We start from the raw sequence: 25,701 nt of genomic DNA on the forward strand, positions 1-25,701 counted from the left end.
GGTAGGATATAACTGCCTTAAATAAATAAGTAAATAAAGCCCAGAAACCACAAGGGCAGGGCCCATTATGTTTTTCCTTACCACCTGATTGTCTCCCGGCTGGGATGGAGACAGGAAAAGTTGTCTAGGCAGCAGAACAATTTCAGCAGTGTTTATGGAGTACCACTCACATTCCCAGCCAGTAAAAGCAGATGCATCCTCATAGCCAGGATACAAGTGTTTCAGTCTGCATGAGGCTTCTGAGGATTAACACCACTTTGCTGTATCCTCCAATTTGACTCTGCAGCTTCAAGCTCAGGAAGAACAGATATTTGAAATGTAAGGATGTAAGCTCCTTGGGACACTATGCCCCTGCTATGCTGAAATCACTCACTCACATTTAGGGGTTCCAGCATCACTGAATGGCAGAAGCTTTTCTGAGCTGTGGACAGCTGTATGAATTAATACAACCGTTCATCACTGCCAGGACATGGGAGAGTCTGCAGCCTGATCAGGTTGGCAACAGCCTGCTGGCTGCGAACACTGCTCACAGACTCCGGATGGAGCAAGGCCAACATGTCAGCATTACTTCTGTCCTTTGTCTTGCATGGAAACCCAAGGAGGAAAAAAATGGGTATCACACCAACAGCAATTACACCTACATGACTTCTATTTTAACGCTAAGGATAAATAATGAACAAAATCAAATGGGAACACCCAGAACACATAAACTAAGACCCAGTGCCAGACATTTTATGAGCATTTGTTTTCCTCTCAGGGCACAGACTTACAGCACAAGGCCACTGCAGTGAATCAGAATGTGCACCTAAGCTTCTGTGGTCCTATTTCTCGTTCTCAGTCTTTAGTGGAAGCCTTCAGTCTAGTTACTGCTAGGCAGGCCTGAAAGCCACAGGCTAGCATGAAGGGCAATTCCGGAGAGCTGGAGGGAAAGGAACTGGGAACAGGAGTTAGCACTCCTAAGCCCACACTGTATTCCTATCCTCCCTTGCTGATAGGCTAACTTTTATATATGATTTATTCATTACATCTACAGTACTGTGCAAAAGTCTTAGGCCACCACCAGCTTTGTTGTTTTAGCAAAGTTTTAATGACCATCCATAATTATTTTTTGGTCTCTGTATTAAGATACAAAAAGAAAATACAGGAAATATGTACAGGCAAAAGTCAGTATTTAGTGTGACCTCCCTTGGCTCTAAGCACATCTTGAACTCTTTTGGGGAGACTGTCCTGAAGTTTTCTGAAGTAATCTTCTGGTATATTATACCAGGCTTCTTTCAGCACTTCCCAGAGTTCTTCTTTAGATGTAGGTTGTCTTTTATTTCTCTCTCTGTCCAGGTGATCCCATACTGCCTCTATAATATTCAGGTCTGGACTCTGTGGAGGCCAGTCCATGACTGTCAGTGTTTTATCAGCTGTTTTCCTTGCTAAATATGATTTCACTGCAATAGCAGTGTGGTGGGATCGTTATCATGCTGAAAAATGAAGCCATTCCCAATCAGGCGCTTTCCAGAAGGAATGGCATGATGAATTAAAACCTGTCTGTACTTTTCAGCATTCATGATCCCATCAATACGGACAAGATCGCCAACATCACTGGCAGAAATGCAGCCCCAAACCAGGACAGACCCTCCACCATGTTTCACTGAAGGCCGCAAGCACTCATTCATCCATCTCTCTCCAACTCTTCTTCTCACATGTTGTTGACGATTGGACCCCAAAATTTCAAACCTGGATTCATCACTCCATAATACTCTTCTCCACTGATCCTCATTCCAATCTTTGTGAGCTTTAGCATATCTTAGCCTTTTTACACTGTACCCCTTCCGCAAAAGTGGTTCCTTGGCTGCTACCCTTCCACGAAGACCATTCCTAGCCAGGCGCTTGCTGTTACTCTAGTGTAAGGGGAGGTCACACTAAATTCTTGCCACTTTAGCCTATGGAAGCTGTTTTTTCTTATTTTTTTTCTATTGTTGAATACTGCATACAAATTTCCTGTATTTTCTGGTTGCATTCTAATGAAGAGACTGAGAAATAATTATATATGGTCATTATACCATTGCTAAAACAACAAATCTAATGGTGGCCTAAGACTTTTGCACAGTACTGTATATCTCAACTTTCTCCAATGGAGCTGGTCCCTGTAGGGTTCCCAATGGTCCTTGTAGGGTTCTTAGATAAACTCCCCAAACCTAGACCTTGCTTAGCTCCAGCAAGGTTGCTGCTTCATGCACCTTCAGTCCAAGCCCCAGGTCCAAACTGGATATTTGCTTTATCCACTTCCTACTCTCCAGAAGTGCCAAAAGATTCTAGTCCCAATTGCCTATGAATAGGAAGCAGCAGTGGAGGGTTCCTACTGGGGACAATCTCTGACCTTCCAAAAGTGTATTGGACATGGTGAATTATGATCTGGAGATCTGTTGACACCATCATATGCCCAGTTCATCACATGGCGAAGCTGAGTTGAATTCACAAAGTGAACCAACCATTTACCCTATTTGATTATCCATGCAGATGTTTATGGATCCAGCAATATTTTGCAGAAACTGTGACCAAGGATCTGGAGTAATGTTTCTTTGATCAGAACAATGTAAGGCTTGGAGTTCCTTATGAGAACTTTTCAAACTAGAATTTGACACAAAACGGTTGCTTTCATGGCGAGCGCCAAGGAAGGAACTTGTAACTGCTCAATGTCAATATCCTTATTCAAACAGTGTATTGTTACTGTAAAGCTCTCCTGCCTAGTTTTCCAGGACCCTCAAAAGTAGGAGTCCTCTAGCGTGGTCCTATCAAATGCATCCGGCAATATACCACCGGTCTGTGTGCAGCTCATCAGTATTGAAGCCTACTTCATGCTTGATAAAAGCTCTGCTTTTGTGGCCCCAAACAGAATGCAACACAGGAGGAAAGGGACTGGACATGTGGCAGGGCAAAACACATGGCAGGAAATAGTATGTGCTGTCCAGTGAGCATGCCTTGGATAGCCCTGCTTCTTCAGCTCATGCAAACTGAAAATTTCAAACATGCCGACTAGGCTTATTTACAGATGGAACGGTAATGTAATGTATATTTCTGTTATTTTCCACTACGTGTACCCAGCCCTCTAAGTATCTCTTTTAAACACAGACCCACCTTACCTGTGTATGACACTTAAAACGGAAATTAAAATATTGGTATTTGCAATGGGATGCCCTGAAGCACATCAGCCAATGGGCAAAAGGGTAGAAGTAAAATTTGTGCCCGTTACTAACAATGGCTCAGGCAGATATTGGTAAATTCTGCCCCATATACCAGCAGATAATGAAATAGTAAGAGTCTGTTGCCCCCCACAACCCCCACCCTGCCCAAACAGCCGGCCATGAAACCTTTTAATAACATAACAGAAAGGTCAACGAGAACAAATTTCACACTTCTTGAGCAAACTGGTTGTGGTATAACTTCATAGCCTCCAGGAGCAGGAGATGCTGAGAAAGCAAACAGCACCCTAAATCAACATGGCTGTGTGTGTGTGTGTGTGGGGGGGGAATTTGACACCCTTCCCTGAATTTCATGGAGTATTTGGCCAGGAGCTAGGGAAGTTTTTTCCCATCCCATGTATAAAATAGGTGCTTTTTGTGTTTATTCAATGGATTGGTGGAAGAGGGGCTGTATAGTCAGAAACAAAGTATGAATGGCATGGTGTTAGGGATGGACGAAAGTCCCTTACCTGGTCCCGCAGCTGTTTTCGGTGGGGGGGGAGGCGCTCCGTTTCTCCCCCCGAAATTCTTAGCGGGTGGGAGGCGCCCCGCCCCTCCCGGCTGAAATTCAGGCCGGGGGGGGAGGCGCCCCACCCCTCCTGGCCGAATTTCAGGCCGGGGGGGAGGCGCCCCACCCCTCCTGGCCGAAATTCAGGCCGGGGGGGGGAGCGCCCCATCTCCCCGGCCGCGAAATAAAAAAGTAAATTGAAAAAAAAAACGTGATAGGCTACGTAAAGATTTATGTAGCCTATCACGACTGACTTTGAAAATCTAGCTGTGATAGGCTACGTAAATCGTTACGTAGCCTATCACGTTTGTTGGTGTTTTTTTCACTTTACTGGGAAATGGCGGCGGTGGCAGCCGGTCGGAAGACTGGCCGCCGCCCCCGCCCCTGCCGAAACGCCGCCAGGACCCGCCGCCGAGAGGGACATTTGACAGAGGTAAGTCCCATCCCGGGGGGGGGGGCGGGGGGGTGTCGGAGAATTTCCCCAACAATTTTGGGGGGCCGAATGCCAACGCATTCTCCCGGAGATTCATGGAGAAATTCTCCGACATCCCTACATGGTGTACAACTCTGTTTCTGCATGTTCAGCATTACCAGCTGCAAACCTCTCCCCACAACAAAGAGCTTCTTAAGCAGAAGCAGGTAAGAAAGTTACAAAAGCAAAGAGCAGGAAATAGGGCTACAGTGAGTACTTAAATAGTTGGAGGGCTGGAGGGGGGGTCTTGGGGGAGGAACAACATCACTCCGGCCACCATTTTGGAGCGATGGCTAGGCAGATAGTGCTCACGCTTGTGAGTGCAAACCATTGCGAGAGTCTCAGGCTGGGGAACTGACAAACTGATGGTGCAGAAATGAAGGAGCACAAAATACCCAATTTTTACCTAAAACAGGTTCAGCAAGACACAGCAGAGCCCCTCAAATATAAAACAGCCACTGAAGTGTCGCACCCCCACACTCATGGGACTGCGCAGCTGCGCATTTCAGTATAATGGCAGAGTCTCTTAGGGAAGTGCACAGTACATCACGAGTGTATCGCAGGGCCTGGTGATTCGAAGCTGCGTTGCTGCACAGTGGTGATGGGGTGGGGGTGGGGCAAAAGCGGTGCCATGTAATTGGGGCCCTGAAAAACAATAGTAGGAAGGAGTTGGATGTCAAGTGAAAGGGCGTAAGGTGGGCCTACTCTCTGCTGGAACAGGACAGCAGGTTTGGAGAGGCTGCGGGGTCCTGGTGTTTACCAGATGATGTGACTGAGCAAATGCCAGGACTTAGAGGCCTCTGGAAAGGCCCAAGTCCATTTGGACCTTTTTGGCCCTGCTTAGGATATTCAGTGATTTCAAATTATTGTAAAGCACTCACACACTGAGAAGCTAAACAGCAATACTATTTTGCTAGTAGTGCAATGCTAAAAGCTGCCCCTGTCCTGGAGAGCTCAGAAGATAAATAAGGAACACAAAGGTTGAGAAGACCAAAGAGAAGGGAGTTAGACTTTTCCTAGGTCAGGCAGCAGCATCTCATATGCCAAGCACATTGGAAACTCACACTGGAAAAATTGTCCACCTTCCTATCAGCAGATGGTACTGTTCTTTCTCTCACATTTTCCCGTCTATGGATGAAACTCAACTCATGACCACCGTGGGTGTTTGAGCTCAAACTTTATTCAAAATATTGCTCAGAAACAACCTGATCATGAGAAGCAACTTCATTTATGTAAAACATATTTAAGACTGCCTCTTTCATCAGTGAACCTGCTGTGGAAGCACACCACACATTAGGGATGTACGAAAGTTCCGCCACGGATCTCGGGGACGCCGAATGCCAGCGCATTCAGCTCCCCGAAATCGGTGGCGGAACGGCCCCCCGCCCCCCCTGGGACGGGACTTACCTTAGGCGGATCTTCCTGGTGGCGGCGGCTGCGGCTGCGGTGCGGCAGCGGCGGCTGCGGCAGCCGGTCTTCTGACCGGCTGCCGCTGCCACCATTTCCAGGGAAAACAAACAAACAAACAAAAAAACGTGATAGGCTACGTAAAGATTTACATAGCCTATCACGGCTAGATTTTTAAAAAATACCGTGATAGGCTACGTAAATGTTTACGTAGCCTATCACGGCTGATTAAAAACAAACAAAAAAACCACGCGCGTACGCAAATGGCGGGGCCCATGGGCACCGCCATTTGTGTCCCTTATTTTGGCACGTCTTAGTCTACGTAAACATTTACGTAGACTAAGACGGCGAAAATAAGGGGAACGCAAATAGCGTAGATGCTATGCTATCTGCATTCCCCTTATTTTCGTCATCTTAGTCTACGTAAATGTTTACGTAGACTAAGACGTGCCAAAATAAGGAACGCAAATGGCGGTGCCCATGGGCGCCACCATTTGCGTACGTGTGTGTTTTTTTTTTTAATCAGCCATGATAGGCTATGTAAACATTTACGGAGCCTATCACGGCTGACTGCAAGGACGCAAACGGCGGCGGCTATGGCCGCCGCCATTTGCGTCCCTGCTAGCCAGCGGCCGGATGTCTGGCTGCTGGTGGAGCCGGCCGGCGGCTCTGCAGAATCCCAGCAGAGCGGAGCTGGCCGGCCAGGATTCCGGGTGGGAGGAATGGAGCGCCTCCCCCCCGGCCAGGATTCCAGGGGGGGGGGGAATGGAACGCCTCCCCCCCAGCATCAGCATAATCCGCGGAAAGGTAAGTACCTTTCGTACATCCCCACCACACGTATGATACATATTCTCATTCTTATGAGAATTGGTTCCAGGAGAGATGAACCTGTTCTTGTTTAGACATTAACGATATTGGCACAGTACCAATTGGTTGGCCCTTCTCTCAGTCAAGAAGCAAATCTCCCTTGTTGGAGTTGGGCTATGCATAGCACTGAATGGCTTGCGGTCCTGTCATTCATGACGCCCCCTCCTTTCCCCAATGTAATGGCCCCAGGCCTGTAACCAAGTCACCAGTAGTTTTAGAGGGGCCTAGAGATCGATAATGCTTCATTAGTGCAATTCTCTTGCTAGTGGGCCTCTTGGCTGGTAAGATGAGCCAAAGGTGCGTCTGGGAAGTGGAGCTCTGTTTGTTCTAAGCTACAGGTGTCTATGCTGGGAAAGTTCTGATTGCTTTCCTCCTCACCAAGCACTGTTATTCTATGCTGGGAAAGTTGCAGATGAATGCTAATTAACTCTTGCTGCTATCATGCTGCCTCACTGCTAACATGTATGGTATAAAACCCATTTTACCCCTTGGCTCTGGGTTCAGAGAAGCAGTCTGATCCAACCATTGGGTACGCCTGTGTGCTGTAAGTACTCAATAAAGTCTCCTCGTAAGCAAACCTGGATCTAGCTTATCATTATCTCGGCACCTCCAAACCTTAGCAGCCCATGGCCAGGGCAATACAACCTATTGGGGCAGACTTCAAAGTTTAAACAAACATGGTGGTGGGCTTTAAAAAAAAGTGCCAGATGATTAGGGATGGCAGAGAATTCTGCCACGGACTCCAATGAGACCAGATTCTAAAGAATCCGGCCCCCAGAGTCCGTGGCAGAATGGAAGACTTACCTCTGCCTCCCAGTGGAATCCTCCTAGGCCAGATCCTCTGGCTCCGGATTGCCAGTGATATGGCTGCCATGCCGTATCGCTGGCTGAAGGGGACTGTCTATGGATGCAAATGGCATCCAGGACGCCATTTGCATCCCTGCTGTTCATCCACACAATAGGCTACGCAAATATTTATGGCTGCATTTACCTTAAACTAAAGGCTTTACAGCTGCAAATGGCATCCTGGACACCATTTGTGTCCTCAGTCAGTCAAGTCCCCTTCAGTGAGTGATACGGCATGGCGGCTGCATTGCTGGTGCTTCGGAGCCGGCTGGCGGCTCCGCAGAATCGCCATGGAGCAGAGCCAGCCGGTGAGGATTCTGGGGGGAACAGCGGATCATCTCTCCCCCCGCTACAGATCTTCCCCCCCGGACTGGCAGGTAGGGGATTTGTACATCCCTACAGATGATAAACGTGCCACATACTGGGGTGAGGAGGGGAGTTTATAATGAAGTGGGCAGCCCACCTGGAGAATGGGTAGCACCTGAACCTGCATGCTATCAGGCCAGAAGTTGTACTTGTGCCAACTAAGAAGCAAAGATCAGTGAGGGGCGAGGGTGGGGGTAGGACAGAGCTCTTTGGAAGTTCACTTGTGTACACTCAGTCCTGCTATCAGTATTAAATTTGGTACCATAAATCTCCATGCCTAGATTTGCAAAGTATCAGACCTCTAGTAAAGACAGCTTCCTAGCCTGAGGCCTGTCTAGTGGCATTCTCTGCATTCCAATGCAGGCTGCAATAGCTGCTGCCATAAAGCCTGTCCTGCCCAGCTGTTCACCTGCAAACAAAACACTTTCTGAATCTCATATGATAAAGATGAGCGCAACGGAATTAAAGAGAGGAATGCAAAAGAAAAGAGGTGAGGAGGGGAAATGTGAAAGAGAAAATGTAAATCCAGAGGTAAAAATATTTTAAAAGGTTATAGAGGGACATAACACTTTCCCTATGCCAACTGCATCTCCACCCAGAGCATCCTGTGGAGCCGTGTGTTTGAACGTCTAAAGAGGAAGGGAGGCACGACAAGCTCAGAGTGGAAAGGAAAAGGAGGCATCAGATCCCTGCTGCTTGCAATCTCCATTGCTTTATAGCTGATTTATAAGTGAAAAAGGCAGCAGTTTCTCTGCCGTCAGAGACATTAGGGGGTGAAATGCTACAGAAATGAATGGCCATTTGTCATCAACAGTGAAGTCTCTTTTCCTTTTCTTGTACATTTCATACATCAAAGCCTAAATGGGAGGGGGCGGGCGGGGAGAGAGGCAACAGTGGATAGTGTTGGACTTCAGATATTGGAAACTCAGGTTCAAACCCTTATTTGGTTGTGTAGCTCACTGGGTGGCCTCAGTCAAAGTCATCACCCCACAGATGAACCTACCTCATAGGATTGTTGTGAGCCTAAACTCCTGCTCTAAAGCATTAGTGCTTCTCAAAAAAAGAAAAGAAAAGAAGGGATATACACATATGAAACAAAGTATGCATAAGCATACCTGTAATAAGAAAAGGCTTTGTTTCCTTTGCTAAGCTCCCAAAGGGAGCCCCGTTTCTATTTTTACTTACCATTCATCCATACTTTGAGGCTAAAATCCTTATTCCATTTAAGTCAATGGCTAAATCCTCATTTGCTTAGGCAGATGAGGAATTGAGCCATAGAGACACTCACTCAAAGCTGAACCAGGATCTGATATCGGGTCTTCCAGGTCCAACACTCCATCCAGGAGACCTGATAGATTGCTAATAAGCATTTTAAATGAGCAAACTGCTGTGGGAACCTTAGTGTGTTCTCCCATAGCAACCCTGTGAGACTGGTTACTATTCTTGCCATTTTACCAACAGGGAACTGAGGTTTAGCCCCACACAGCGGCTCACACACACACACGCTAACCCCCACTCAGTGGCTGAGTTTGGATGATCGGCGGGGGAAACAACGCAGCATCAGTTGTTTTCCCCACCCTTGCCCCACCCTGTGCATGCCAGACACACGACCAGGATTACCCTAATAACCCACACTATGTTGTGGGTTGCTGTGTCATCCGAACCCGGCACGTGGCATGGGCATCATTCATTTTCACCCACCCTATAACCCATACTACAAGGCATGGGCTGCAGGGTGGGTGAAAATGAACTACACCTGCGCCATGCGCCGGGTTTGGACAACACGGTAACCTATGATGCAGTGCGGGTAATTAGGGTAATCCTGGTTGCATGACTGGCTGGGGGGCGGGGAAACTGGCATTGTGTTGTTTCCCCTGCTGATTGTCCAAACGGTTGTTGTTGAACTGCGGGTTGTTCATTGAATGGTGGATTGTTTGCTGAACTGTGGGTTAGCGTGTTGTCTGAACCCAGGACATTTTCCACAAGGTGGCTTGTTAACTACCCTGAACAACCAAACAACAAGCCATGGGATCTCAAGGTGGCTTGTTTGAGAAAAATAAGCTACATTTCATGGTTAACAAGCCACCCTGCGGAAAATGTCCTGGGTTCAAACAACACACCAATCCACCGTTCAGCAAACAACCCACACTCAACCACTGAGTGTGGGTTAGCATGTTGTGTGAACCCAGTCAAAGACTTTTCCAATTAGCCTGTGGGAGAGGTAAGGCCTAACCCAAATCTCCAAGGTCCATATCCACTGGACAATTTATGCCTCATCTGAATCCCCAGTATTCAAGCACCTGAACTAGGATGGATGGATCATGTGTTAATTCATAAATCCATTCCATCCATTTTTTATATAAATCTGATTTTAAAAAAAATCACAAAAAATTGCATTTAAATACAAATGTATTATTTTCACAAGATGTACATTTCTGTACACATTTTATCCTAAAATAGGCATTTTGTATGCATTGGATCCTAAAACACATATTTTATATCCACTTTGATATATGTTTTGAGCTAAGAACTCTATTGCAAAATTTGGGGAAGAGAGAGAACCAAAGGATAACTGCGTTCCTATCTGCATATTAGTCCAGGAAGTGTGAATCAGGTTGGTTCGCTTAAAAACATAGACCAAACAAAATCCTAGCTCATCCCTGATCTGAATGGCAGTAACTAAGTATGTCAGGAAGGAGACCAAAAACTCAAGAGTTCCAGTACCACCTGAAACAAACACTTGCTTGGCACAACAGGTAGTGAAGAGTGGCTGTGAATCACTAATCTGAACATAGGAACTGGATTTTTCCCTTCCTGGACCTCCCATTTTTAAAACTGCCCTTGTCTCTGCCTGGAAAAAGCTGTAGGCACTGCAGTACCAGCTGTTAAGTCTGCTATCACCAGGAATAGCTGACACACACATTCCAAGATCCTAGGGACCACCCTCATTAAGCAAAGCAAGGAGTAGAACTCACTAAGCACAAAGGAAGCAAACGGATGAGAAATTAGTTTACCATAGGCATTCACAAAGGGCATTGATACTACACAAATGAAATGGAACGTCTGACAATCAGGAAGATATGACTGAGAAAAAACAACTATTTATTCACTGGCCTTTCATAATCTGTGTGCTGGTTTCTGAATCAAACTTGCATCTGTCTATACCCAGGGTGGGCAACTTGTGTCCCTCCAAATGTTGTTGGACTGCAACTCCCATCAGCCCTAGCCAGCACAGCTGATGGCAGGGGATGATGGGAGTTGCAGTCCAACATCTGGAGGGACACAAATTGCCCACCTAGAGATGTGAAGGCTTGCCCCCCCCGCCGGGAAAAATGGGAGAGGGAGCAGAAAAAAACACAAACCTATTTTCCCATTTTTTTCCCAGGGATTTTTGGTAAAATCTGGTTTCACCTTGAATTTTTCCAGTCTCTACCCTGCCTCCATTTTTTCTGGTTTGTTTCAAGGCCTTCACATCTCTGTGCCCACCCCTGATGTAGGCCAATTAACCACCTAAAACATATGCATCTTCTGCTCTCTGACTGCATGCACACTTTTGAGTATGTTGCCCAGGGGTTTCTAAAGTGAGTTTTAAGTTTATCCTGTGTTAAGTCTCCCCACATTTATGTCCTAGTAATGATAAGTAAGGAGAGATAATGAGGAAACCACAAAGAACACTTGCGATATGTAAAGGGCTGGAATTGATTCCTCCCACAAGATGACACATTTCATCTATTTATTTATTTACTGCACTTTCAAACTGCCCAAGTGCTCTAGACAGTGTACAATACATTAAAAACATAAAATACAAACATCAAAACAAAGAATAAAAACAGTGCAGAATTAAAACCAGCAGCAGAATAAAGTTCTTAAAAGCAATAAAACAGTTCTTAAAATGCCTGAGAGAATAAAAAGATCTTCACTTGGTGCTGAAAAGACCATAAACACAGGCACCAGGAGAGTCCCTCTGGGGAGGACATTCCACAGATGGGGGGCCACCACTGAAAAGGCCCACCCTCTTTTAGCGACACACCTCATCTCATTTGGCAGGGGCACCTGGAGAAGGGCCTCTGATGATAACTTTAATATCCAGGTAGATAAAGCTGAGTATTCTCTGAAACAGCTACCCCAAAGTCACAACTGAAGTAAGGCATGACCATACACAATTGCCAATAAATATTTTTTTAAAAAAGCACCCTGTCAGCTAAAAACCTATAAAATATGAACCATCAGATAGGCCCTCAGTCAGCCACACTTCACTCCATAGGCACTCCAGCAATTCACACCTATCATATAGCTAAAATATAATGGGGGGAAGGAGAGTTGATACATGTGACCACTGAGATGCTGCACTGCATCTTTTCCACTGAAGCATGTCAGTATTATGAAGACAAATCTGAGGAATATTTTAAGAGCCGTGATGGAAGATACACAAGGCCCAAGTAATTTAGAGATGGTTTACTGCCAAGTAAATCTTTAATGTTTTTTGTGGGGAGGGAGGTTGCAGGCACATTCTAAAAAACTGTAAATTCAGCTCTGGTGCTAATTTAAAACACATTCTGCTAATTGTTTATTTAAAATTCACCAACATGCCTATGAAAAGCAAACTAGTTTATCTTTGTGCCTCACAACCTTCAGATTACTAAGCTCCTCCCACCACCATTCAATTTTGTTCAGAGTATGTGATGCTTAGAGGAACAATTACTTAAATGAACAGTACTTTTGACATGTGCAGAGTGTTTCATCTCAAACGCCCAAAGAAAATGAACAAGCGCTTCCTGAAGCCTGTTAAAAGTTTGGGTTCAGCTGGGAGGGCAATCTGGATTTCAATGCTAATTGCAAGCATTCTGATTTATCATAGAAGATTCAACTCCTGGCATTTTGCATTTGCTCCAAAATGCTGGCATAGCTGGAAGTGTAGGGGGTGGGGTGGGGGAGATGCTGTAACAATCTCATTGTTTAGTGTCTGACAGCCTGACTAGCTAAACATCTGTTTGAAATATTAATAACTGTCAGATGGGAACAGCTCAGGGGCTCTGTACGATTTCACACCATCTGTTTGTAGAATAAACACACTTACATACAAACACTTAAAAACATTTTGTCTGAGTTCTATATTCCTGGCCTGCCACAGTCTGCATATGTAGGTTGATGGGAGGTAGGGGAGTATTCTGGCCCACGACCATGTGGGCTGATAAGTCTGAACAAGATACTGGGGAAGACACTAACTAAGGGCCAATTCATGTTACATTGCAGACATGTTTGCCATTTGTCGATTTTGTATCTCCCAATAAACACTGGAAACATCCATAAACAAGCTGTATATGTCAGCTAGATAGCCACAGTCAACTGTAGCTCCAAGGCACAAAACCAGTGCATGTCCCAATGTATTTACAGATACTTTCCCCCTTCAAACACTATGTGTTTACTAGAAGACAGGTTGTGAAGAATCTGCAAATGCATCAGCTGCATAAAGTGTGAATCGGCCCACTGAGTCAAAAACATGGAAGAAGAAGAAAGAATTCATGCATATTTAATCAAAGTGGCATAAAGGCACTCACCAACCATTTGTATTTTTATCTATCTATCTATCTATCTATCTATCTATCTATCTATCTATCTATCTCTATCTCCTCTTAATATTAGTTTTCTTAAAGAATGGGGGAAAGATACCTTAAAAACAAACAAACCAGTGTACTTTCTTAATTTTCCTTTGGAAGATATGCATACTACTGCTTTTAAAATATCTCATATAGTCGTTCACATCTAATAGCTGACAGGAGCTCTAGCTTATTTCTAACACCTACAGCAGGGGCATTGCTAGGTTCTTAAAAGATCTGGGCCACAGGCCCATAACAAAAATTTGCATATCTATATATCTATATATCTATATCTATATCCGAGTCTAAACGCACCTCTAATATATGTGTGTGTGTGTGTGGTGTGTGCATGTGGTGTGCTTGCATATGTGCATAGATTACATACAAGTACAAAAAAGGGCCACGATGTCAGGGTGGAAACTGAGCCCATAGAATCCCAGAGCAGTTCTGATTCTGAGGAGGAACAGCAATCCGTGGGAGAGGAGCCCGCTCATCCCTCACAGGCACAGCAGCTGGCAGAGATTCCTCCTGCCAGCATTCCTGGGATAGATAGTGACCCTGGCAGTGAGAGAGTGCAGGAGGGGGGCTTGCTAGGCGCTCAACGCAGGGAGCGAAGAGCGATGGAGGGCGCGGAAAGGAGGCATAGCGCCCATTTGGCGCGCAAGCAATGGTTGTGTCCCGTGGACCCAAGGGAAAGAGGGAGGAATTCTCCCTAGCCCATAAGTTCAGGGTCTGCAAGTGATTCTCCTTCAAACGGGAACCAACTGCCTAACCCGGAGCATAGGCTACTCTGCTGTTCATTGCTTAGTCGCTGGTGATCAGCATCTGAAAGAGTCATTAAGTTGTAAAAGGATTAAAGCCTCGAAAAGAATCCTTTCATCTGTGTCTTGAGTTGGCTATTGGAGTGTACTGAAAGAGGCTGCTAGGGCGCTCCTGACAGCTTGGTTCCTGTTCCTCTTTTTTTTTCTCTCTCTTCTCCTACTGCCGATGGAGGTTGCCAGGGACCCCGCAGTGCAAGCTCTGGCACAAGAGAACCAGGTTCTCCGTGATCAAGTGGCTCAACTGACGACTGCTGTACAGAATCTGCAAGCTGCGGTTCAACCCCCACCACCTCTGATTCCCCCCCGCTGCAAGTGCCCGGTGGCTTTGCTAGACACTTTCTTCAGGTGAGAAAGGACTTTTTCAGATTTTCTGGGCCCAATCGGAATTGTACATGCACCTACAACCGGAGGATTTCCTAACAGAACAGGTTCGTGTAGGCTTCATCATTAACCTACCTTCAGGCGTGGCAGCTAAATGGGCTTCGGGACTTCTTCTCACTAATGACCCCCTGCTCAGGGACTATCAAGGTTTCATGACAGCGATGGCCCGTTTTTTTGGTGACGCCCTGCACATGCAGACAGCTTCTCAGGAGATTCGCTGCCTCAGGCAGGGCAAGGACTCAGTTTCCAGCTACGCAACAACTTTTTGTTTGCTGATGCAGGATTTACAGTGGAATGATGCCACACTGGTGGCTCAGTTTTTGGATGGTTTGAACAACGAGATCTTGGATGAGTTGGCGTGCACGCCTAGCCCACCTACTTTGGAAGACCTCATCCAGACCTGCCTCCAGATAGTCAGCTGGAGGGGCACCAGCAGACCCGGCGGGGCACCAGCAGACCCGGCGGGGCACCAGCAGACCCGGCGGGGCGCTGGGGGCTGAGTTTTCCCTCCTCCCATTCCCCCACATTTCCTGCCCCCTCCCCCACCCCCCACCCCTGCGGTGGGGGCAGAGGAGACCCCAATGCAGCTGGGAGCTACCCGAGCCCCGCCGCCGCCGGAGGAACTAGAGTGGCGGCGCGCAGAGCGCCGATGCTTTTGGTGTGGAAAGCTGGGACATTTCGCCAAAACCTGCCGTGCTAGATCTGCAGCCCCACTGCCTCCCCCTCCTCTCCTTCCTCCTCCTCCTCCTCGTCCCCAGGCCTGACTAGGCTGCCCCCCAAGCCTGTTGGGGGTCTCCAGTGTGGGGGTTGATTCCACACCAGGTGGGTGCCTTCCACAACCCCCCCACCCTCCCATCTGCTATTGCATGTTCACCTCCGCTCCTCCCAGTGGGGTGGGTTGGGGTGGGGTGGGGTGGAGGCCCTGGCTTTAGTGGACTACGACCAGTTTCAGGGACGAAACATTCGCCCTCTTCCACAAGATTCCTACCCTGCCCCTTCCTGCCCCCTTGGCAGTGGAGACCATCGATGGGCATCCTCTTTCATCGGGCGCGGTGACCCAGATTACAGTTCCACTCAGTCTGCGCACCCAGTCCCACATTGAGCAGATTCAGTTTCACTTGGCCAAGGTTCCCTAATACCCAATCGTGCTGGGTGTTTCCTGGCTCTCTAAGCATAATCCTCAGATTTCTTGGGGGCTTCAGCAAGTGGAATTTGCGTCTCCCTACTGCTGGGAGCATTGCCTCCCGAATGAGGCACCAGTCCCAGTCCAGGCCTTAACCCTTTCCTCCCCCTCCTCGTCTGCTTCTGGCAGTTCTTCAGCTACTGTGATCCTCCCAGAGAAGTATGTGGCTTTTCGGGATGTTTTTGACAAGAAGGAGGCCGACCAGCTTCCCCCCCCACTGCCCTTTTGACTGTGCCATTAACCTCATTCCTGGGGCGACCATCCCCACTGGCTGGCTCTATTCAATGTCAGAGCCGGAACTTCGAGCTCTGCGGGAGTTTTTGGACACAAACCTCAGACGTGGCTTCATTCGCCCCTCCTCCTCCTCCGCCTGCTCCCCTACCATCTTTGTGACCAAGAAATCAGGAGAACTCCACCCGGTGCACAATTACAGAGTGTTGAATTTGGTCTTGATCCTCGACAAGTACCCCCTCCCCTTCATACCCAAGATGCTGGAGCGCCTGGGGTGAGCCAAGATTTTCACAAAGTTGGACCTGCGTGGTGCCTACAATCTGATTTGCATCCGGGAGGGGGAAGAGTGGAAGACCTGTTTCGGCACCCGGTACGGAGTGTATGAATACTTAGTGATGCCTTTCGGGCTCGCCTGCGTCCCCCCACGTTTTTGCGTTGTATGAATGCCATCTTCCGGGACTATTTGGACACTTTCCTCATTGTGTATCTCGATGATTTACTTATATTTTCTGAGGACCCCCACGCCCATTAGCACCATGTCTCCGCCGTCCTCCAGCGCCTCCGTGAGCACCATCTGTAATGTGCGTTTGACCTAACCTCTTTGGACTATCTTGGCTACATTATCTCAGCTGATGGCATCAGGATGGATCCTGCAAAGGTCCAGGCTGTCCTCTCCTGGCAGGCTCCATCCACCAAGAAGGACTTGCAACATTTTCTGGGGTTTGCTAATTTTTACAGAAAGTTCCTACCCAGCTTTGCTCGGCTGACATCTCCTCTCATGGACCTCCTTAAGGGCAGGAAATCTCCTTTTCATTGGACGGCATCTGCCCAACAGGCTTTCAAGGAACTTAAGAAGCTTTTTAGTTCTGAGCCGATCCTGTTACATCCTGACCTGAGGAAGCCTTTTGTAGTGCAAACGGATGCCTCTGACTTTGCAGTGGGGGCGGTGCTTTTTCAGCCAGATCGGGCAGGCGGCGGGTTGCAACCCTGCGCCTACCACTCCAGGAAGCTGAACATGTCTGAGAGGAATTATACCATCTGGGAGAAGGAACTTGGCCATCAAGTCCTCTTTGGAGACCTGGCGTCATCTGCTGGAGGGGGCACAGCACCCAGTCGAAGTTAGAACCGACCATCGCAACCTGGAACATCTTCAGACAGCCCGTGCCTTAAACCAGCAGCAGATTAGGTGGTTGCTTTTTTTTTCCTGGTTCCACCTTAAGATTTGCCATGTGAAGGCCTCCTACAACCTACAAGCAGATGCTCTTTCTTGTAAGCCGGACCTCCAGCCAGGGGGTGAGGGAAATCCCCCCCTCTGATTCTTCCCCCCCAGAGCCTGGTGGCAGCTGCGGTACCTCGCTCTTGGGAGGAGCTCCTTCACTTGGTACAGGCTCAGGATGCTTTTGTCTGCACAACAGTGGAGGAATTGGGGCTAGCCTCTGCTAGGGGTGGACGAAAGTCACTTATCTGTCGTCGAAGCTTGGTCGCGGTGGGGGGGAGGCGCTTCGCTGCTCCCCCCGTGAAGTTCAGGCCGGGGGGGGGAGGCTTCCCGCCTCGCCCCGGCCGAAATTCAGGCTAGGGGGGAGGCTTCCCGCCTCGCCCGGCCGAAATTCAGGCCGGGGAGGAGGCTTCCCGCCTCGCCCGGCCGCGAACTCCAAAGTTTTTTTTTTTTTTAAAAAACGCCCCCGTGATAGGCTATGTGACGATTAACGTAGCCTATCACGGCTAGATCTGCAAAGTCAGCCGTGATAGGCTACGTTAATCGTCACGTAGCCTATCACGGGTGACTTAAAAAAAAAAAAAAGCGCGTACGCTAATGGCGGCGTTCCTTATTTGGAACCCATAGGGAGCCGCCATTCGCGTTCCTTATTTGGTCGCTGTAGTCTACGTAAAGATTTACGTAGACTATGGCGAAAATAAGGGCAACGCAAATAGCCGGACCCGCCGCTGGGAGGGACATTCAGCAAAGGTAAGTCCCGTCCCGGGGGGGGGTGGTGCAGGGGGCGGGTGTGTGTGGAGAATTTCTCCCCGAAACTTGTTCGGGGGGCCGAACACGTTGGCGCTCGGCCCCCCGAAGTTTCGGGGAGAAATTCTCTGCCATCCCTAGCCTCTGCCCCCCCACTCTACCCCCTTCTCTTTGCGAGGTGGCCTGATTTACCATTCCAGCCAGGTCTATGTGCCTTCTAGACCCCTCCGCTAGAAGGTCCTCCATCAGTGCCATGACTCCCCCACCGCTGGGCATTTTGATGTCGCCAAGACCCTGCACGGAGTGACGCAGGATTTTTGGTGGCCTCGTGTATGTCGGGATGTTAAGACCTATGTCGCCTCCTGCCCAACCTGCAAGCGGGCGAAGGCCCCCTCAGGCAAGCCCACAGGCTTGCTTCCCCCCCTGCCTACCCCCTCAGGACCTTGGAAACTGCTCTCTCTTGACTTCATCACTGACATGCCTCCCTCACACGGTAAGACCACCATTCTGGTGGTGGTGGATTAGTTTTCTAAGATGGCCCATTTCGTCCCCTGCTCTGGGTTGCCCACAGCCAGGGAGACGGCAGAGCTTTTTTTGGCGCATGTTTTCCAGCTCTACAGATGGCCCGAGGCTCTCATTTCGGATAGGGGGCCCCAGTTCACTGCCCATTTCAGGAGGGAGCTACTTGGGCTTCTCCATGTGATGCTCCATCTTTCCTCTGCCCACCATCCACAGACGGATGGTCAGACCAAGCGCACCAATGCGACTCTGGAGCAATATTTGCGCTGTTATGTCAATTACCAGCAAGATGACTGGTTTTCCTTGCTGCCTCTCGCAGAATTTACTTATAACAATGCCTGCCATGCTTCCACCCACCAAACTCCATTTTTTGCCAATTTTGGTTACCACGCCAAGGCTTTCCCATCCACCCTACCTCCCTCTTCGGTGCCGGTGGCCCATGACTTTTTAGAGGAGTTGCTAGCGGTACACCACCTCTTACGGGACTCCCTCGAGCAAGCCAAGACAGCCTACAAGACCTCTGCGGACTGGTGTCACCAGCTGGGTCCGTCTCTGCAACTGGGGAACTGGGTTTGGTTGTCCACCCAATACTTCCCCTCTCACTCGCCCGCAAGGAAGCTCGCACCTCGCTGCATGGGGCCTTTCCAGATTACGGCCCAGATTAACCCTGTTGCTTTTCGCCTGGTTCTCCCCCCCTCCATGAAGATCCATCCTGTTTTTCATCGGTCCTTGCTGTCCCCCCTGGTTTCTGGTGACTCTCATCGTTCGGTCGGCTCCCCACTGCCGACAGTGCTGGTGGAGGGGGAGGAGGAGTTTGACGTCGTGGTGATTCTGGACTCCCGCCTTTCTTGCAGCCACCTGCAATATCTAGTGGACTGGAAGGGGTACGGGCCAGATGAGCGATCCTGGGAACCCGCGGAAAATGTGCATGCTCCGTTGCTGCTGAGGTGCTTCCACCAGCTGTACCCCCACAAACCCAGGGCCCCAGGGGAGGGGCACGACGGGGGGCCTCATGGGACCGGGGATGATGTCAGGGTGGAAACTGAGCCCATAGAACCCCAGAGCAGTTCTGATTCTGAGGAAGAACAGCAATCCGTGGGAGAGGAGCCCGCTCATCCCTCACAGGCACAGCAGCTGGCAGAGATTCCTCCTGCCAGCATTCCTGGGATAGATAGTGACCCTGGCAGTGAGAGAGTGTGGGAGGGGGGCTTGCCAGATGCTCGACGCAGACGCAGGGAGTGACGAGTGATGGAGGGCGCGGAAAGGAGGCGTAGCGCCCATTTGGCGCGCAAGCAACGGCCGCCTCCCGTGGACCCAAGGGAAAGAGGGAGGATCTCTCCCTAGCCCATAAGTTCAGGGTCTGCAAGTGATTCTCCTTTAAACGGGGACCAACTGCCTAACCCGGAGCATAGGCTACTCTGCTGTTCATTGCTTAGTCGCTGGTGATCAGCATCTGAAAGAGTCATTAAGTTGTAAAAGGATTAAAGCCTTGAAAAGAATCCTTTTGTCTGTGTCCTGAGTTGGCTATTGGAGTGTACTGAAAGAGGCCGCTAGGGCGCTCCTGACACAGTTGTAGAAACTGTGATAATTATAATTTGTATAATAATAAGTTGTATATACCTGTGATACAGATGCCTCTGTTATCTACCAGTATATGTACAACTGTATTCATATGTATAATTATAATGTTCTAACAACCCTATTCTAAATAGATTACCAACACTCACTACGTTATTGTGTTTCCATAGTGTTACAATATCATATTAGTATAACCTGACTCACTTACAGTTGTGTGTTTGTTTGCTAATTTCCTATAGATTACATACATACATAAGAAGTGTGCACTGACCCCCCACCCCACTTCAACTCACACCCCGATTCAGCGTTTTCGAAAACATCCCACTTCTGCTCTGGCCAATTTATAGTCGGACCATTTCAGCTCAGCACCAAACCTGAGTCAATGTTTGGAAAATGAGTCTTTATGTTTCCAGCTGACTACCATGGGAAATTAGGAAAAAACCTGTAACTTTTTTCTCTTGGTCAGAACTGGATGATAATTTCAGACATAGTAGCCCCCTAGATGGGGATTATTCCTGCCATGTGTCAGAAAAATAGGTGTGGGGTTTATATTTTGATTTTCTTTTAAAGGGAACGGCCAATAATATCTTTATTACTTGGAAGAATTGGATAAAATTGTCAGGATTCATTGCCCCATCAGAGGAGATCCTGTCTGCCAAATTTCAGAATGATAGCCACAGGGATTTTTGTGCAAGGGTGGCCTTGACATTTTGAGGTCTCCAAAAGAGGACAAAAAAAAAATTATAGCTCTTTACTCTGACAGATTTTCTGGAAAAAAGCAGATTTTACCTGTGGCTAGCACAAAAGCCACTGGACCTAACTGTCTGAACTTTGTCAGGCTCAGTCACCTCCATGTTGTTGTTGTTGTTCAGTTGTTAAGTCATGTCCAACTCTTCATGACCCCATGGACCACAGCACGCCAGGCCCTCCTGTCCTCCGCTCTCTCCCAGAGTGTGCTCAAGTTCATATTCATTGTATCGGTGATGCTATCTAGCCATCTTATCCTCTGCCATCCCCTTCTCCTTTTGTCTTCAATCTTTCCCAGCATCAGGGTCTTTTCCAGTGAGTTTTCTCTTCGCATTAGGTGGCCAAAATATTTGAGCTTCAGCTTCAGTATCTGTCCTTCTAATGAGCAGACAGGGTTGATTTCCTTTAGGAGTGACTGATTTGACCTCCTTGCAGTCCAGGGGACTCGTAAGAGTCTTCTCCAGCACCACAGTCTGAAAGCATCAATTCTTCAGCACTTAGCCTTCCTTATAGTCTAGCTCTCACAGCCATACGTTGCTACTGGGAAAACCATAGCTTTGATTATACAAATCTTTGTCGGCAAGGTGATGTCTCTGCTTCTTACTCTGCTGTCTAGGTTTGCCATAGCTTTCCTCCCAAGGAGCAAGAGTCTTTTAATTTCATGGGTACAGTCACCGTCTGCTGTGATCTTGGAGCCCAAGAAAATAAAATCTGTCACTTCTGCCATTTCTTCCCCCTTCTATATGCCAGGAAGTGATGAGGCCGGATGCCATGATCATAGTTTTTTTAATGTTGAGTTTCAAACCAGCTTTTGCACTCTCCACTTTCACAATCAACAAGAGGCTCTTTAGCTCCTCTTCACATTCTGCCATTAGGGTGATATCGTCTGCGTATCTGAGGTTGTTGATAATTCTCCCGGCAGTCTTAATTCCAACCTGTGATTCATCCAACCCGGCGTTTCTCATGATGTACTCTGCATATAAATTAAATAAGCAGGGCGACAATATACAGTCTTGTTGTACTCCCTTCCCAATTTTGAACCAATCGGTTGTTCCATGTCTGGTTCTTACTGTTGCTTCTTGACCCTTGTACAGGTTTCTCAGGAGACAAGTAAGGTGGTCTGGTACTCCCATCACTTTAAGAATTTGCCAGAGTTTGTTGTGATCCACACAATCAAAGGCTTTAGCGTAGTCAATGAAGCAGAAATAGACATTTTTCTGGAATTCTCTTGCTTTCTCCATGATCCAGTGAATGTTGGTTATTTGATCTCTAGTTCCTCTGTCTCTTCGAAACCCAGCTTGTACTTCCGGTAGTTCTTGGTTCACATGCTGCTGAAGCCTAGCTTGTAGGATTTTGAGCATAACCTTGCTGGCATGTGAAATGAGTGCAATTGTACGGTAGTTGGAACACTCTTTGGCGTTGCCCTTCTTTGGAATTGGAATGTAAACTGACCTTTTCCAGTTTTGTGGCCAGTTGATTGTTCCAAATTTGTTGGCAGACTGAGTGCAGCACTTTAACAGCATCATCTTTTAGCATCTTAAATAGCTCAGCTGGAATACTGTCATCTCTGCCAGCTTTGTTGTTAGTAATGCTTCCTAAGGCCCACTTGACTTTACTCTCTAGGATGTCCGGCTCAAGTTCAGTGACCACACTATCATGGCTATAAGGGATATTCAGATTTTTCCTGTATAGTTCTTCTATGTATTCTTTGCACCTCTTCTTAATCTCACCTTCTTCTGTTAGGTCCCTGCCTTCTTTGTCCTTTATCATGCCCGTCTTTGCACAAAACTTTCCCTTGAGATCTCCGATTTTCTTGAAGAGATCTCTAGTCTTTCCCATTCTATTGTTTTCCTCGATTTCTTTGCATTGTTCATTTAAGACGGCCTTCTTGTCTCTCCTTGCTATTCTCTGGAACTCTGCATTCAGTTGGATATATCTTCCCCTTTCTCCTTTGCTTTTTGCTTCCCTTCTTTCCTCAGCTACTTGTAAAGCCTCATCGGACAGCCACTTTGCTTTCTTGCATTTCTTTTTCTTTGAGATGGATTTCGTTGCTGCCTCCTGAACAATGTTACGGACCTCCGTCCATAGTTCCTCAGGTGCTCTGTCTATCAGGTCTAATCCCTTAAATCTATTCCTCACCTCCACTGTATATTCATAAGGGATATGATTTAGGTCATACCTGAATGGTTTAGTGGGGCTGCCAGGTCCCCCAATTCCATGCACTTTTGTGAAAGCATTAAAAAATACAGCTCTTTGCTTTGACACATTTTTTTGAAAATAGCAAAATTTACCTGTGACTAGAAAAAAAAGCCACTGGAGCAAAATCCCTGAAATTGGGCAGGTTCAATAAGCTCCATGGGGGCTACCACTTCTCCAACTTTCATGTATTTATCCCACAAACTAAAAAAGATATGGACGTTTCTGTTTTCCAATACAAGTCAATGGGAAAATATATAAAAAAAATGGCAGTTAGGACAGCTCAAAAGATCTGGGGCCTGTGCCCAGGTAGGCCTCCTCTAATGACACCCCTGACCTACAATCAACTTATGACTACTGTTGTGTCACATTGACTGGGTTCACATGATTGGGGAAGGAAAATAAGCCATTGTACTTTATTGTCCCTCCCCACATGTGCCAGTTACATGCTGAGTCATTACCATAATTACCCTGCGGGGCACTGTTTGTCATGTCATCCAAACCCGGTGAGGGTGCGCAGAGGGTGGATTTACAAACCATCCCACAAACCACGGCTTGTTCTAGGGTTGTGGGATGGTTTGGAACTCTTGCTGGGTTCGGACAACACGACAAACTGCACCCAGTGAGGGTAATTATGGTAATGATACTGCACATGACTGGCACATGCAGGACAGGAAAATAAGCTATGATGGCTTATTTTCCTTCCCTGGTCGTGCGAACCCAGCCACTGCCACCATCATGACTTTAATAAATGAGCATTTGGTTACCAGTGTATGGTGGACTAAACACCAGTAACCTCAGACTGAAGCAATGAGAAGAAGCATAAGCCTGGATGGCCTATGCATCCTCTTCCCACTCTTCCGGATCTGAAGTGGGAGATGCCTTCCCCTGCTCTCATGTTCAACGGGGCATTTAGTAGGCCAAGCAGGCAGGCAGCAACTGTCCTTTATCAACCTCACTTAAAGGTATGTAAATCAGATTTTGTAAAATCAGTCAGATGTATGTTCTCTTCTTTAGGATGCCCATGCATCCCAGTGGCAGTTTACCGGTTGTTTTGATGAAACATGACATAGCTTTCTAACACAATTCTGGCCTACTCCATCATTGAGTAATATACTCTGGAGAGTGAATATAAGAGTTTCAAAGGAGAACGTACGCTGAAATGTACTTTTTAAAGCTGAAGTATGATTTCTGCTTACCAGAACTCTCAGAACTGTAGTTCCCACGGTGACATTCTCAAACAGGCTGATGTTGTACAAGACTTGGCTGAAAATGGGGCGGTTGTCATTCTCATTGATGAGGTTAATCTTCACCCGAGCGAAGCCAACATGGTCTGGCATGCTCTCATTTGCAAACAGCTGAGTGGAAACAAAAGGCAAATGATGAGTATGAAGCTTAATTTGTGTGTGTTTGTTTGTTAAAGAGAAGCTCTTAATGTCTCACAAATTCTTCTGATGGGCTGTTATGACAGTAGCAAGCATTTGGCTGGCAAGTCATGCACCAGGCCTTGAACCCAATACACCACTGAACATACATAATGGATGAGGGTTTTCACACTCAAAAGGTGATAGCTTTTCCTTGTCACTGTACCCTTTTTCAGGTAACAGCCACTGGATTTTAACATCCAGAGTCTGATACACTCCTCCTCTATTCTGGGCAACAAGGAAGTTGTATCTCAATCTTGCAAACTGAAGTATAATCTAAACCTGACTGATACAACATCATTTAACAATCCCACCAGTAGAAACCAGAAGAAAATGTTACTGTCACTCTGACAATCTTCACTGCATTTCTGACACACTTGCAACTTTCCAGTCCTTAGGAGGACCACTGGGCACATGTCTATCATCCACAGAATCTGGACAGTGTTTCATGCATCCCACCTTTCAATTTATTTGAAAGTACGTTTCTAATTTCCTTGGTAGGAATAAATTAGTGATGAGGGCAAATTCGGAACTGGGGTATGTTCAGAATATGAACTCAGTTTGGAAATCAAGACCCCATTATGAGCCCAACCAAATTCCCTCTGAATTTGGCCTAGTTCCCCCACTGCTTCCAAGCAAATACACCTTTCAAAGGAGCAGGGGACTCTGGCAGCAGGGAGGCTTGCTAGTGGAGACAGGAGAGACCTTACAGGCCTCTGTGTTACTGGAAATGATGCTCCTGAGAGCATGAACCCCATTTCTGATGGGGTTCATTGGATTTGCAACATTCTATGTTTCTCGATTCAAATGAACTGAACGTGCAATCATGAGAAGTCCATTAGCAGCCCTCGGGCTTTCGGTATGTATTTCCAGTGCTGCCCTTAATCCTGAACAAGCCACTCCCTTGTGCATTAATGCATAAGTCGTGGATGGTTGTGACACAAACATTAATGCCCCAAGGACTATGGCTTAAGGGCCTGCCATTGCCTTATCCTTTAACCTTCTATACCTAGGTAGGATTTAACCCAAAGATTCAAATTTCTATTTACACCTTGTAGTGCTCTGCAAAAGCAGGATTTTATTTATCCTTCCTTGCTGGCGTATAAAGGCCCCACTGTCAAGACTAACAGCAACAGAGGCTGCCAGCATGATGTTTACAGAGTTGCTTTGACTCTCCACAAATTTACAACTCACCCAGAAACTGGGATGAAGCTCAAGCAGGCAGCTGGAAAGAGCCCCAATGCCTGATAGGTGCATTTAAACCAAAGTTTTATAGGACATAAAACTTTTATAGCTTCGAAACATAAACAGGGAGGGGTGTCCTATTTAAGCTTCTGCAGCTGGGGCCCTAAATTTTGGAAG

The 25,701-nt window shown here is 47.3% G+C and overlaps 1 protein-coding gene across 1 annotated transcript in view; it reads right to left on the bottom strand.

The window, feature by feature from the left end:
- CDH23 (cadherin related 23) overlaps positions 1-25,701 on the bottom strand; it is a 512,093-nt gene that overhangs the window by 106,838 nt on the left and 379,554 nt on the right. The window contains exon 14 of the mRNA XM_084845647.1: positions 24,115-24,273. Within this exon, the coding sequence (XP_084701773.1) occupies positions 24,115-24,273 (159 nt within the window). The remainder of the gene's footprint in view (positions 1-24,114; positions 24,274-25,701) is intronic.

Source organism: Heloderma suspectum, chromosome 3 (genome assembly GCF_057233095.1).
Source record: "Heloderma suspectum isolate Gila_16-S chromosome 3, 16-S_ref, whole genome shotgun sequence".
NCBI lineage: Eukaryota > Metazoa > Chordata > Lepidosauria > Squamata > Helodermatidae > Heloderma > Heloderma suspectum.